Genomic DNA, 15,529 nt, shown 5'->3' on the forward strand with positions numbered 1-15,529 from the left:
TGAGCATATGGGAAATACCTTTTCCGAGAAAACTCCTCCCATGTCACAAGGCCTATACAATGTGAATGCAAACAAACCAACCAAAATTCAGCCACGGTTAAAACTTGCCCTAAATTGACTGGACCACGAGAAATTCAAGGCTTTGGAGGGAAAGGATGTGACTTGTAACTTGTAAAGGGAACTGTGATTAAAGATTGAAATGGAGCTTCTTTCTCATTTCACAAGCCATAACACATTGCCTCATACAAACTCGAGACAATCACCCAAAATTGGCAATCTCCTCCTAAGAGCCCTCTAAGGCATATCACAGGCGTCCTTCCATCTTTGTTCTGTTTTGGATCGATTCTTCTAAGGTATCACAGACATCTTTGTTCTGTTTTGGATTGATTCTTAAGCTTAATGCTTGCTCCCTAATTGATTGCTGTACCAGTCTTGCCTCACCAAAAGCGATGGAGCGCAGTGAGGGAAGTCTAAATATGGAGAGCGCAATTCTTACCAAAGATGGGCGATAATGTTGTTACAGACGAGTAGCACAAGTCTCTTCCCGTCAGTGGAAGGCAGGAATTGGTGACAAGGAGCTGGAAGTGATAGGCGCCCAAGAGACATTGTGGGAGAACGTGATCGGAGACAATGAGCATGGACTCTGGGAGCAACTCGCTCGTTGCAGGTCCTGAAGGCAGGAAAAAGAGAGTCTCTTACTTCTATGATCCAGAGGTCGGCAACTATTACTATGGTCAGGGTCACCCCATGAAGCCCCACCGAATCAGGATGACCCATTCTCTTATCGTGCATTATGGATTGCATCAGAAAATGGAGATTTTGCGACCCTACCCCGCAGGTGATCGTGATCTCTGTCGTTTCCACGCTGACGATTATATCAACTTTTTACGCTCTGTTTCCCCTGAAACTCAACATGAACAACTGAGAGTGCTCAAAAGATTCAACGTTGGGGAGGACTGTCCTGTTTTCGATGGGCTGTATTCGTTTTGCCAGAGTTATTCAGGGGGTTCCGTAGGCGGTGCCGTGAAGCTCAACCACGGCCATTCGGACATTGCGATTAACTGGTCGGGAGGCCTACACCATGCGAAGAAATGCGAGGCCTCAGGTTTCTGTTATGTGAACGATATTGTACTGGCAATCTTGGAACTTCTTAAATATCACGAGGTAACGCAACTCCAGGCTAAAGATAGAGAATTTAACCTGTTTGTGGGTGCTTAAACACCTTGCTGATATTTAGCGAGGAGAGGCATACTTTTAGATGCCCTGTTTATTTAACTCACGCTAGGGGTGGTGCTGTAGCGGTTTTTGAAAATCTTCGTTAGCTAAATGTATTATATCTAAAAGGCAAGTGCATTATTCCCAAAATGGTTTTTTAAAGCACATGTTCGCCCTCTTGTCTCAACTCTTGCTATGATCTCGCAAATTGCCCCCTACATAAATTCCCCTCTCAACAAACCAGGAGGGAGTGCCTTGAGCATTCATGCCCCCTTGTCTCGTTTCTTAGCAATCATTTAGCGCTTGTCTCTTGAAAAGGTACCCAACTTCGGTTTTAAGTTTTAGTATTACATGCCTTAAGAGTAGTTAAACAAGGATGGTCCGCTTGTAAAGTTTATTGTAATTATTGTTCCCCCCCCCTCAGGGAGCTGATTTGAGACTTCTATTTACAGCTGCAAGCAACATGGTAATGCAAAGTCATGCTTACTTTGAAGTCTTCTGCGTTGCTGATCATTGTCTTTACTGCTTTGCAGCGAGTGCTGTACATTGATGTTGATATCCATCATGGTGATGGGGTTGAGGAGGCATTTTATACGACTGATCGAGTTATGACCGTGTCCTTCCACAAGTTTGGTGATTATTTTCCTGGCACTGGTGACGTCAGAGATACAGGCTATGGAAAAGGCAAATATTACTCTCTAAACGTACCTCTGAATGATGGAATAGATGATGAGAGCTACCATTCACTCTTCAAGCCGATCATCTCAAAAGTTATGGAGGTTTATCAACCCGGGGCAGTTGTTCTGCAATGTGGGGCTGATTCTCTTTCAGGCGACAGACTTGGATGCTTCAACTTATCCGTAAAGGGACATGCTGAGTGTGTACGATATATGCGCTCATTTAATGTGCCACTGCTTTTGTTAGGAGGGGGTGGATACACCATTCGTAATGTCGCAAGGTGCTGGTGTTATGAGGTCTCTCTCTCTCTTTCTCCCTCCCCTCCCCCCAACCCCCTTCCACATCTCTGTCAGGTTTGGGTGATGCTGGATGAAAAATAAATAAATCTAACTCTCTCTTTTTTTATCTGTCTGTATAGAGTATGGGCAAGCATCCATTGCGACAAAATGTACTCGATTTTCTTTCTGTAGCACTTTCTGTGGTCCTTTACATTTAGGACTTACTAGCTCAAAATAATATTTGTCCAAGTATGTGAGGATATTATTCTTGTTTGGCCATTTTGTTGGTAAGTGAAGGTAAGGCCCTTCAATTAATTGCTCAAAGCAAAGTAACCATCTTTCTAAAGAAGATGAAACTCTTCTTCGAAAATTCCTTAGGAAATTTGTCATATCTTATATGGACAAATGTTCCAATAACTTCATTTTTATTTGCAAAAAGTTTTACTTAGAATGTCTTTTGAGAGAAGTGAACTCATCTGCCAAAACTTACGTCCTTGTCTTAGTTTCTCAAAAGGATCTGATCTCAAAACAGCCGAGTTTTTGCAAGTCTTTAGGGTTTGTTTGCAACCCAAGTATCCCTTTTCTTTGTGCTGCTTGGAAGTTTCACAAAACTCCAAAAAAGCCAAGATTTATTGCAGCTGCTTGTCAGACTACCTTGATAGATTTCTCTAAATGGTTAAGCTATTGCTTCAAAGCCATGTTGCCTAGTGTCCATGAACTTTGGACGGACTTATCAAAGGAGGCAGATGTCCCTGTTAGAAATTACCCAACAGAGGGTACGCAGAGTGGAAGACTGATAGTATTGCCCAGGAGCTCACAGAGTGTGCGTGTGGGGTGTGGAATCACAAACTTCTTAACTTATGTGCATAGATGTGCAAGCCAGTAAATAGACAATGCTCAGCGACAAATATAGAAGCAACACTTTATATTTCCGTCCATCCAGAATCTAGGACAGCATACAACACCAACAGGTCCTTCTACTACAAGCCTGGCACTTCTAGATCTCTAAGCCCACGTGCTCCACCTCGAGCGTTTGTAGACTCTCTGTCTAGTGTGTTCTTCTCCACCTTACTGCCCGTGAATCAGCCTAGGTGGGCAGCCCCTGCTAAGCTTTGTGTGCAGCACACAGGTCCCCTTGGTCCTCCTAAATGTAGGCTCCAAGATAGCTGCTCCACTGCTCCAAACTGCTTGTGAATGGCTGCTCCAGAAGATGATGATCTCAGCAACCTTCTGCCCTAGAAGACAGTCTAGGTTCAGCCTCTCCCTAGAGCTAAGTCTGCAGCAACACCTCTCTCCTTCACTTCCTGTGTAGAGGCCCAAGGATGGTGGATGTGCTGCTGCTTTCTGCTCCTCCCAAAGCTGCTTGGCTGGATACCAAATGAGGCCTGAGGCCTCTCCTTTATAGGCCCTCAAGGGCCGCTTGCCAGCAGCCTCAATCTGGCCGACCCAAACAGGCCAACCAGGCTGCTGCAAAACCGCCCTAAAAGGGCTCTCATAACCAGGGCCCCTGGCCCACAAAACTAGGGCTTTTGGCCCTCACTTCAAGGGCTGATGCCCTCTTACATATGCAGGGTCCAGCCCCCTTCTGCCGTGCCATTTTCTAGGCATGGTAGGCTGGCTGGAACCAGTCTTACCAGCCCTATACCTGGCCGACCAGGCTGCTGGTAACCCCCGCCATGTTGCGCCTCTGCCAGGCCCTTCTCCAGTGCTGTACAGTTCCATACACCCAGCTGATGTTAGCGCCTCCAAGGATGTGCACAGTCCCGTACAGCCACGCATCATCACCTGTACTTAGAGACGCTGCTGTCCTGTACTGTTCCTTCAGGGATCCTCCTCTCTTGGCTGTGAGGTGCTGCCCATGTGGCAGCCCCCTCCCTCTCTCTTCTCTGGGCATCTTCTGCCCTAGGTCTCCCTCCCCCACGCTCTCCTCATACGGGGGCTTACTGATGGGGAGGTGACCATTCCAACAGTCCCCTCGCATTCAAGCTGGATTTTAAATGACTCTGTAGGAGTTATTCCTATTGTAATTTTTTCAAATCTTTTCCTCTCGAAGCATTCAAGAAAAAGGGTGTCGTATTCTCCCCTATGTCTAACCTCTAAGAGGACTCGAGAGGGTTAAGATGTGATGCAAGGAAAAGTGTTCCTATTTGAAGCTTGCTTGACCCATGCGTGCCCACTTTACTTGCTCACTTGTGTCTCCAGTATTGACACGTACTCTTGTAGATCAAGTGGACGATAAGCATAAGACTTCCGTAGCATGAGGTCCAGATGGGGCAAGCTGATGTCTTTCCTTGGAGTTACTATTGTGACAGATGTTAGGGATCTCTTTCCTTGGCTTTCACATAGACCTAATTGTGTAGGGGGATGAAGCAGATTGGGTTTGGCAACAAGTGTGGAGTGGCTGTCTATGTGCTTTAAAAATGAGGTCAAGTAGCCACCATGTATGTGATCTAGGAGTGATTGAAGTCATAGCGAATAATTGGATGGACTGATGGTGGGGTGAGGCGTGGCAAGATTGAATGATATATGTGAGTACGCAACCCTTGGCATGAGCAAGTGGACTGTGAAGTCAAAAGAGAGCCTCATCTTATCATCCAGCCGGTTTAAATATTCGTCTGGGAGAAACTAAAATGAAATCATTTAGTCTTCACAAGCAGTTGTAGCTTGATGAGGAGATTTTGGACTATCTTTTGATTAGCCTTCTCCTTTAGTGCTAGCCTTTGTCATGGCTGAGTCTGCCCTTCACCTCCGAAGTGCTGTCAGAAACTTAGTACAAAGACTTTGTATAAATGGATGCTCAAGTATGTGTGGGTGTGTGGATTTGTATGTGTGAGAGCATATGTTTATACTATGGTCTACACCCACTGTTGGGCATTGATGACGTCAGTGGGGATGTCATAGTAGCTAGTCCCTGCTATGCGTGATGGAGTTTATGGTTTTCAACCTTGTGAGTGACTATCATGAGATTGAATCTGCACTATATTGTATTTTTAGAGGATGAGTTTGGGCATGTTCCTGGACTCATCTAGGTATATTAAATTGGCCGGTTGGACTGTTAATCGATAGGAAACGAGCCGGCTAGAATTTTAGGTTTTCTAGTTATTTTGCCATTCAATATCCGGTTAGGATTTCAAATTGACTGGTTTGATCGCCATCTCAATAGGAAACCAGTTGGTTAGAGCTTTGTTCTCCGTGAACAATCATTAGCAGACCTTCTGATGTAGTCCAGGATGCTATGCCATCTCCATGAGGGATGCATGTGTAGTGCTTTGGTCATGGATCTCTTTAGGCCATTGTACAGGATCATCTGCTGGACCACTCATATGTCAAGTACGTACTGTCCTAATGTGTGACATGGGCTTGGGCATGTGTGTCCAGAGATGTGCAGTGAAACATCCGTGTTAGACTCTCCGTTGTTAGAGGTATGACAACATCCTCATGGAAGTACGAGGACATCCCACTTGCAAATCCCATGTGGTGGCAGTGAGGTCCCAATCAACATAAGCACTATTTGCTTCCATATATTTGGATGGCCTAATAGTTGTGCTAAAAAGGTGATATTCATGCTCTGCGATGAGCCTTTTGAATAGTCTAATGACTTTAGAAGGAAGTAGCATACTGCAATATATATCTGTAGCAAAGGCTCTTGATATATCCATAGATAGCAGGCATGCTCATCATATCTTGTACAGTGATGTATGGCTGTAGGTGCGTGTCAAATAAGACTGCCACTCCATCGGATCCTCTCTATCTTGTTCTGGCAGCCAAGTATATCCATGTAGTATGGATAAAGCTTTGACTCTAATGTGTACGAGGCTTTTGGTGTTGGACATACCTTTCTTTGAGCAACTTTGGCCTTCTCCAATTGTTTTGTGGCTCCAATTTGATGGCCCTAGTGATTTTATTTTGGAATATGTTCATTAGAATCCCTATGATGTCCCATCATCCTCTTGAACAATGAAAAGAAAAGGATTGGAGCGGAGCGGAATCCTCCGTATGTCATGTTGCCCTGGCTGGTGCATAGCCGGTGATGGGACGTTGGTGCCCGTCAAGGGGTGCCGTGCGTCTCGGTCTCCTGGATGAGGCTCGACGCAAGACCAGAGCCACCGTGACTCTCGTGGGATGTATCCCGGGTCTAAACAATGATGGGAGGTCCCCCCAGAGTGATCTGTGTGTCCCCTCGATGTTTCGTGTGTTGTGCTACAGTCGTCGGGTCGAGGTCTCTGTCACGTCTGCAGCTAGAGATTGGACGATCAATGTCACTTGATGGGAAGAACTCTGTGATCCTGCTTTGAGAGGTGTTTGATGATGTGGCCAAGCCCCGTCGCATGAGTAAGTACTCTCTGTGTCGGACCCCCTCGTGAATGAAGGCCGCGAGGCATCTCTAATCTAGGTAGGCGAGGAATTTGGAAAGGAGCCTGGAGCCGTCTCTGAAGAGGCAGTGGTAGCGACCTCAGATCTTGTAGTACACTGGGCACCTGAAAATAAAATGCTCCTCCGACTCAACCTCTTGACAGTTGCATTGTAGTTACTTGGGTCCATGGGATCCCCTGCCTTGTGGATGGGGGTGATGGTGTTGAGTGTCCAAGTGCAGGCAAACAGCGTTATTGAATAGCTTTGCTACGATCGGGGCTAACGTGTCGATCCCGTATGCGATAAACTCAATGCATAGCCCCTCGTGATCCTTAGCTCTGCCATTGTGCAATTTCAATGTCGCGTCCTTGACTCCCCCTCTGGTGAACAATGTGCAAGTGGTGGGGCGAGGTGTGTGTATGGGATATGTAGTGGGCTGGTGTGGGACATCATAAAGATGGTGTGCATACGTATGCCAAACTTTTGTGTTGGTGAGGGGTGATGGAGACCTACACTCAAGGAATCTTTCCCAAAAATCCTTAGAGTTGTTGCTGTCCAAGATGTGCAGCAGCTCCTCATTTCAACGAAGAAATGCCTGCTTCTTTTGATGTACGAGACATCGGTACTTACGTACCGTGTCTGGTGTGTTCAGGAGGTGACATCTGGTTTCAAGTCGGAGCTGTCGGCGATAAGCCTTGCACTCCACATCGTACCAATTGTTGCAAGGTACAGAATGAAGAGGTGGTGGTCTAGTGGACCGTGTGGTGTGGGGAAAGATTTGGAGGGCAGCCTCGTGGAGTGTGCGACTAATCAAGGCAACACGGTCCTTTATGAGTGGTATGTGATCGATGTAGGTTAGGAGTCTATTTAGGCGTCCAGAGTAGGCTGGTGAGAGGCTGTGATCAAAGTATATGTTGTGGTAGGTGTTGTGCTTCCTATGTGGTGTGTGTGGTGTGGCTAAGCGTGGGGTGGCGATAGTGAAGAATAGGTATGTGTGATCAGCTCCTGGAGGGAGTGGTGCTACGGTGAAGTCGTTGATACATGAAGTGAAGGTAGGGGATCCCATGATGTAATCTACTACACGAGTGCCCCCCCCCCCGTGTGGGAAGCAAGTCAAACCACCTGAGGAGGGCCATAGGTCAAGCCCGTTGTAGATGATGAGATCATGCATTCTGCCCAGATCAAGGAGTGCGTGTCCATATGGTGTAACAGGCCCGTGTCGGTCCGATGAGGTCCTGGTCATACTTGCTCCGTCTAGGTCCATGTCTGGTAGCATGATAGAGTTGTCTCAGAAGTCTAGGTGTGGTGCCTGGCGTGTGCTCGTCCTGGCGTTGAAGTCCCTAACAAGGAGAACTTCCCTGCGGGCTGAAAGGTTTGGGATATCTTGATGTGAGGGTGCATATGGCGATGTCTCACCCTCCTCTCGTGCCACTCTAGCGAAGTGGGATGTGTCTGGCAAGAAGTAGCATATTGCTATGAAAAGGTCACGGTTGTCTATGCGTTCGGATCCGGATCCACATGAATCGGGAGTGGGCGTCCTTCCTCTCAATGGAGATGGCTCTAGCGAGGGAAGACCTGTACAATATTGCGACCCCGCTTGATCCTCGGACTCCTCCTGTATCCCTCGTCTCATCCCTGAAGGTTGACTCCCATGTGTAGCCACTGATTATCGGTAGTGGACGCTCTAGGCTCTGGTGTGTCTTTGTGTAAAAGACTATGTCTCGTCCTGTATAAGACTCCGAGAAGTTCCCTGGGTTTGACCATAAGGTACCATTACAGTTCCAAATGGTGTAGTCTAGGGTCTCGGAAACTTGAGTCTCATAGGCCCGGTCCCCCTAGGGGGTACGGGTGGGAGCCTGGCGGGTGCCGGTCAACAACCTACCATCTCGGACCACGGCCCATTTTCCCTCCTTGCGGGCAACATCCCGCTGTTGCAGAAGAACTCGTTGCTCCTCAATCTGTAGTGGTGTCAAATCGTCCATGGACAGGGTGGGATGCTCTCGTAGAGCGGCTCGGCATCAGAGTGTCGCTAGTCGAGCATGTGAATCTCTGAAGTGAATGACTAGGGGCTGGTCTCGGATAATAGCCTGATAATCTTGGCACTATATGTGGATGATATGCTATTGGCTAGCAAGAATACTTATGAGCTAGATGCATTAAAGGCCAAGTTGCATGAGGCCTTTGATATGAAGGATTTGGGATTTGCAGGTCATATACTTGGTATGCGCATCACGCGTGATCGGAGTAGGAAACTCCTTTGGCTTTCACAAAAAGAGTATGTTACAAAAGTATTGCAGCATTTCAATATGGAGGGGGGGAAGGCAGTGAGTACTCCATTGCTTCCATATGTGAAACTGAGTCATACAGATAGTCCCAAATCCGAAGGGAAAAGGGCCATGATGGCCAAGGTTCCTTATGCATCAGCAGTTGGGAGTCTTATGTATGCTATGCGTTTCGCCTCGTCCACCCGTCTAGCCGTCTTTGCTATAGCCGATTGTATCGTGGCTATCTGTGTCTCCATCTGTGTGACTGGGGTCCCTCCAAGCGCTGCTCTGAGGGTCGCGAGCTCCTCTCGAAGATGTGTGATGTCGTGTATGAGTCCCTGGATAAGGGTGCCCTGCTCGTGTATAATGCGGGCCTGCTTCTGGGTGTATCAGGACTGCTATGCCTGACGGGCCCGGATGCTGTGTATCTCAGCCAATAGAGAGTCCCAAGCATCTGGTGGGGGCCTAAGATGTCCTGGTCCAGGTGGGAACTGGATCTCGAGAGGGGTTGGAATGAAGGTGGGTTGTTGAGGTTGTACTGAGGGTGGGGACAGCATCATTTGGGCGGGGGAGTGGTATGTAGGAGTAGCGAGGCCGGATGAGGTGATGAAGGGTGGCTGACTGAGAGGTAGAGGTGATATGAGGGGAAAGTATTGTGGAGTCGTGGCCGGTGGGGCCAATGGTGAGGCTACTGGAGAGGAGACTTGCTGGAAATCCCTGCGCAATCAGGCTGCTGCAGTTCCCTGATGTCCATGTGTCTACTCCGTACTGCTTTCACCATCAGGAGCTCCACGACTTGCTAGGTACTCTTCTTGTTAGCCATTGGCCTTGTCTGGATAGCTGCCCACATGGCAGCCTGTGTGCTGCCCATGTGGCAGCCTCTACCTTTTGCTGTGTGCTGCCCACATGGCAGCTCATGTGCTGCCCATGTGGCAGCCCCAATATCCCCTGGTCTACCTCCCCCATGCTCTCCTCATATGGGGGCTTACAGATGGGGAGGTGACCTTTCCAACATGTGTGGCACGCATGTGGGAAGTTGCCAAACTGAGACGTGGGGTGTGGATCCAGGGTCAACGGGTTTGACTAATGTATTTTACAAGCTGTAGAATCGTCAATCGGGTTGGGAGGTGACAGCTCTTGCAGGCCTGTGGTTGTACGGGTTTCACAAGTCTGTAGAATCTAATCAAGTTGGGAGGTGACGGTTCTTGCAGGTTTGTATTTGTAAGGTGGCAGTTCTTGCAGGCTTGTGGTTGCACAGCATAGAGGAGTAACTCGAGCGTTACATCTCATGCTTGCTGCTCATCCAAGTTCAGCCTCTCATGCTCATCCACACTTCAGCTCTCAATTTATGTGATGAGTTATGAGCAATTTGAAACATTCAATGACAGGTAGGATGGCAATTCTATTAAATGTTTATGTCTTCTATGGATTTATGCGCTTGTCTTTTGATATTTTGAAGTTTCCTCTCCTCCCTTCCTTAGAAAAAAAGGAAATAAAAACAAATCTATGACTCTCACGCTCTAAAAGAAAATAAAAACAAATCTATGACTCTTACGTGCTAAAAGAGTTAGTCTTCAATTTCTCATATGGTATGCACCTCTTATACATTGTACCACTATACACCCTGGTAGCTACCTTATGCTTTTTTTGGACGTGGAAGCTCTATCAAAATTTGCGCCCAGGTTGTGGCCAGCTGCTGTGCTTCACCTATTCATCTTTAGGGTGCATATGCCCTGGAATCTCCTTACATTTGGTTATTACAAAACCTTTTAATTTGTAAGATTGGATATATTTTACTCTTATGAATGCATATTTTTCTGTCACCTTAGCGAAGATGCAAGTTCTATAAGAATTTCCATCCTATTGGTGGCCACTCCTATGCTTCATCAATTCATTTTTGAGGGTGCATATGCCCTGGCAGCTACCTTACGCTAGTTTTACAACATTTTAAGATTGGATATATTCTAGTCTTATGAAGGTATATGTTTACGGTCGAGTCGGGGTGTGAAAGCCTAGCATCCATATTGGACTTCTGGCTGCATCTCCTAGTTCCACATGTGGCTCCTTTTACATTTCTTTTGAGGGCTGTACAAGGCCTTCATACCTCCTAGGGCTCTCTTCTCTACACATGCATTCGACTTGAATTCCCAAACAATTTAAGACCACCTCTGATTCCTTTCTTTATAGTGAGATAAAAATCTCTTTTCTGGGAGATATCTCTCTGATTTGTCAATTGCTTGCAAGCTCTCCAAGTCTCTTTGATGAAACAGTACTCGCATATATTGGTCTTAGGAGTCGGGACTTTCTTCACTTCAGCTGTGCAATATCGCTACTCGCTCTTATTAAAGTTCCATTTTTTCTTACTCTCTCTTTACAAATTTCCCCAAAGGCAGACCACTCGCTAAGCAACATGAGAGTAATATACAAAGTTAGGGAGACCTTGGATAAGACTGCGCCAGATTATGGAGTATGCAGACTGGGTCGAGACAGAGACATATCAGCAGTTCCAGCAGATTAGAAATCAAAATTTAGCCAATTCGGAGGTGGTTTTTAATGTTAAAAGCAACAAGTGTGTTGGCTACCTTATGCTCAAATAGGAGTCAGGATCCCATGAAACATAATTTAGCGAACACCATCTCTTTCGGTGGGGGCTAAGAAGATGTCAGCAATCCTGTCTCTCTTTCTTTTCTGCATGTTATGATCTTTTTAAAAATGATCTCTTTATATCATAATTACGATATTTAACTTTATATCATAATTACGATATTCAAATTCCCTTTAACTTGTAACAAAGGTCAAGCTAATAATATCTGAAGTGCTAATAAGTCTCATGAAGTAAAGGCCATAAGTGTTTTGACTATTTGAGTTTGGGAAGAAACCCAGGCTTACATCACCATGGTGTCACATGTTAGGATTGTCGACCTCCTTCAAACTTCACTGTGTATCATTTAACACTGCTTTACTGCTTTCTTTCATAGTTATGATGATGCCCCAACTGCTGTTGAGCATGTGTTTTCTGACTAGATAGCAAAATCAACTCCAATTATAACCAGTTCTGAGCTAACTCTTCATTACAGAGATGTGATAGAAGATGTTTCCTGTTGCTAGGTTTGGACTTCTCTGATGAGGGTGCAGTGAGAATTTGCTTGCTTTAGAGATTGAGTGATTGACATTATGTGAGATGTCTGATGTTTCCGTGGATATCTGGAACAGACGGGGGTTGCTTTAGGGGTGGAGCTTGAAGACAAAATGCCGTACAGTGAGTACTTCGAGTATTTTGGTCCAGATTATAATCTCCATGTGGCACCAAGCAACATGGAAAACCAAAATTCTAGGCCTTACCTGGATTCAATCAGGTTGCTCTGAGTCCTCTGTGAATTTTATGAAAGAGTTTCAGTATTGGTGTCTGATTTCATTTATTCTCACCATTTTATTATGTCCTGAATGCATCAGGGAGAGGCTGTTGGAGAATCTCTCGAGACTGCAGCATGCCCCAAGTGTTCAGTTTCAAGAAAGGCCTCCTGACACTGAACTTCCTGAGGAGGTTTGAAATATCAAATTGGGCATGTACTTTCAGTTGAGATATGTTTTGGTGAGTATATAAAACACATTTTCTTTTTGGCAGGTGGAGGAAGAATGTGATACACGTGGCAAGGGCAGGTTATGGGATGGTGAGTCTTTTGATTCAGAAACGGACGAGCTTGAGCCAAAATGCCAAAATCAAGATGTTGACCTTGCGGATGTTACTCTGCCTTTGAAGTAAGCACACTTGGCACACATTCATTCATGAATGTTCTTATGAAGGTTGTGCTATTGGATTAATCTTTTGCTATGAAAGAAAATTATTTGTCCAAGGCCATTAAATATGAGGGCTTTCTGTGCATGTAGACGACAGGTCAACGCAACAACAGAGCAATTGTCAAAAAAGGTCAAGCAAGAAGACGGGTCTGAAGCTCTACCTATGGTATGAGCTCACACAGATGTCTTCTTTCATGAAATTAACAGCATAAGATTTCTCTGCTGTGGGTGGTGTTTTCACCTGGATGACACGCGATTTTTTCCTGACAATGGTTTTGCAGAGAGATGAAGAAGACATGGGCATGGTGAAACCTGTTGGTCAAAGTGAGACAAAAGACGAGGTACCACTTCTGGATCTCTTTTTTGTTAGCTAAAGGCTTTGTGTAATATAGTGAGCAGAAGGCAAGCAGCCGTGGCCTTTCTAACTTTGTTTACACTTTTCTCTCCTGGACCAGCTTTGTGAGTCTGATACAGCAGCTCTGTAAAATTGGAGGATGGAAAGGTAAGTAACTTCGACCTTTTCGTTATGCTCACATCCATGTTATGCCTAAGAATGCGCTCTCTGGTTTTCATGGCCTTTGTACAATTCTTGCTGTTAAACATTCTTGCTCTGGGCATATGACTTCAAGAACACTGCAAACATTTTAAAGTGAGGAACATTACATTCTGTCAAATAGGCAGGAAGTTTGAAACTCTTTGTGATGTTTATTGTATTATTTCCGATGGATATAAATCCCTCTAAGCAAGTGTTAAAAATAGGTCTGCTGCATGGTGCCTTTACTTCACAGAGTGAACCTTTCTGCTACAGAAACAGTGAATACTGGCACGGTTTATCTGAAGAAAGGAGCATCAGCCAAGACGTTTTGTAGTCATCAAATGAAGAGAACCAGAAAGCTAATTTAAAGGGTAAGGTCTAGTGTGGATGCCTTTACGTCAAAAGCTGTGGTCGGTGACACATCTGCACATTGTATGCCACAATTTATTTGAGCACAGGTTCCAGTTCCATAATATGGATTGAACTTCTGTGCTCTAGTAATTGTGGGTATCATTAGTGCCAAAGTTTGTATTCCACCAACTACTGAAAGGACAAATTCCCTATATTGGGCCTGCACCTTGTAAATCATCAATTTGATGGTATTAGCACACACCACAAATACATTTTTTTGGGATGCCATTTTCCCTTCAGCAAGGCCATCCCAATGCAAGACTTTGGATGCCTGCGTGTTGTGAACCATATGTGGCTCTGCTGATCATTTGAACTGATTTTGTCTCGTGCTACTCTTAGGGATTGATGGGACCCTTTAATGGACTCTGCTAAGCCAATCGTGGGGTTGGAGCTATTTGTTGAATTTTTTTGGTTAAGGAAATGTTTCAGTAAGTAGTGGACATCATATTAAAACTATTGCTGCAGTTCTTATAGTACATGCGGCACATTTTTGAACTAAGATTTTCAGGTTGTGTATCTATAGCATGGGTGTAGTACAATCTCATAATTAGGAATAATAAAGGTGACTCATTTTAGGCCATGGCTTGCGTGGATTTTTTGGGCATGAATTCTTGAGATGGTAGATCTAAGAGATAGAGTGTAAGGACAGGAGGCAAGAGTGGTTTAAGGTGAGGAAGGAGTGGGAGAGGGTAAGCAAGAGGACAAGGTTTGGTAAGGGGGGTTGCAAGAGTTGTGGATTGTTGTAAAGTAGATAGCTAGTACACATTGATAGGTGCAATGGATCGTTGATAGGAGAGACTGCACATGAACATAAAGGTAAACTATACCGAGAGCCCTAAAGAGAGTGGGCTTCATTCCATTATGAGATATTTATACATGTTCTTGAATTCCCTCTCTATGTTGAACATGTATTAATGATTCTCTCTCTCTCTCCAATGTATTCTTTATGCTCTTTTGAAAGGGTTCTAGAGATGAATCTTAAGAGTGCATGTGCATTGCGCAAGGAGAGGATGGGTGTCTTTTGGTAACTGTGCAACTTGATTGGTAAGTCGTTCTATAGGTATATTTTAACTTTGGTCTTGTGCATTATGTTGTCTTTTCAATTTGGTGGATGGAGAAATAAGGAAGGGGCAATTGATTGTGTCCTTGGTGTGTTGTCACATTGAGCCCTCACAATCCAATAGAGCATGTTTGCCCATCTAGAGTATGTTTTCCCATGGAGGATGTTTTTTCCCTCCCAAAGAGCATGTTTGCTCATTTTCCATCTTTACCATGATGAATGTCATTGCAAAGTATGCTCCATTGATCTTTTTATGCATGCATCTTTGAGCATGCTTTGGCATCACTAACTTCTAATCTGTCATGCAAATCTTGAAAATGTGATGGCTTCGAGTTTTTCGCTTTTGAACCTCCTTGATGTTGACACTCAGAGCCTCCATCAATGAGCAATCGGTTCGCTATGTGATTCTAGATCTTTGTCGATAATGGGTACTTCTTTGTCTCCACTTCCACCCTTATCTCAATGGCTCTACTTGCACTTTCTTTATTAATTGGGGGATTTTAGAAGAACTTTGTGTAGCGGGTGGAAGGGATTTATTTGATGAAAAAAGTTGCCTTTTGCTCTCGAATTTCGTTGAGGCCATGTTGATTTGATTCTGCTCTACTAGAATGCCTTATGTTAATCTTAGCTCTTTGATTCATTCTTGCTTTGGTTCCTCACCTAGCTACATTGTGGCTACCGTTCATTGCTTGAGGGCTTGGTAGTTCCCTCATCTCAACAAGGATCTTCTTTATGCATGGATGATTTTCTTCGTCATCTTCTTTTCCTTTCCAACAAATCCGTGGGTCCTTCAACTTCTTTATGCATGGATCTCCTTTATGCACGGACCATTTCCTTCGCCATCTCAACAAGGATCTCCTTTATGCATCCTTTGCCATCTTCTTTTCCTTTCCAACAAATCCGTGGCTCATTCAACTTCTTTATGCATGGATGATTT

The 15,529-nt window shown here is 45.0% G+C and overlaps 1 protein-coding gene across 1 annotated transcript; it reads left to right on the forward strand.

Annotated features, from left to right (window-relative positions):
• The first annotated feature begins 280 nt into the window (after positions 1 to 280).
• On the forward strand, positions 281 to 13,087 carry LOC147881561 (histone deacetylase 19-like). The gene is made up of 9 exons (XM_087402305.1): positions 281 to 353; positions 431 to 1,164; positions 1,749 to 2,189; positions 12,002 to 12,144; positions 12,242 to 12,332; positions 12,414 to 12,547; positions 12,677 to 12,752; positions 12,868 to 12,927; positions 13,042 to 13,087. The coding sequence occupies exons 2-9, from the start codon at positions 631 to 633 to the stop codon at positions 13,069 to 13,071; spliced, it is 1,509 nt and encodes a 502-aa protein (XP_087258431.1). The 5' UTR covers positions 281 to 353; positions 431 to 630; the 3' UTR covers positions 13,072 to 13,087.
• The last annotated feature ends 2,442 nt before the right edge of the window (positions 13,088 to 15,529 follow it).

Source organism: Dipteris shenzhenensis, chromosome 31 (assembly GCF_047967505.1).
Source record: "Dipteris shenzhenensis isolate YYH24624 ecotype China chromosome 31, Dip_SZ_1.0, whole genome shotgun sequence".
NCBI lineage: Eukaryota > Viridiplantae > Streptophyta > Polypodiopsida > Gleicheniales > Dipteridaceae > Dipteris > Dipteris shenzhenensis.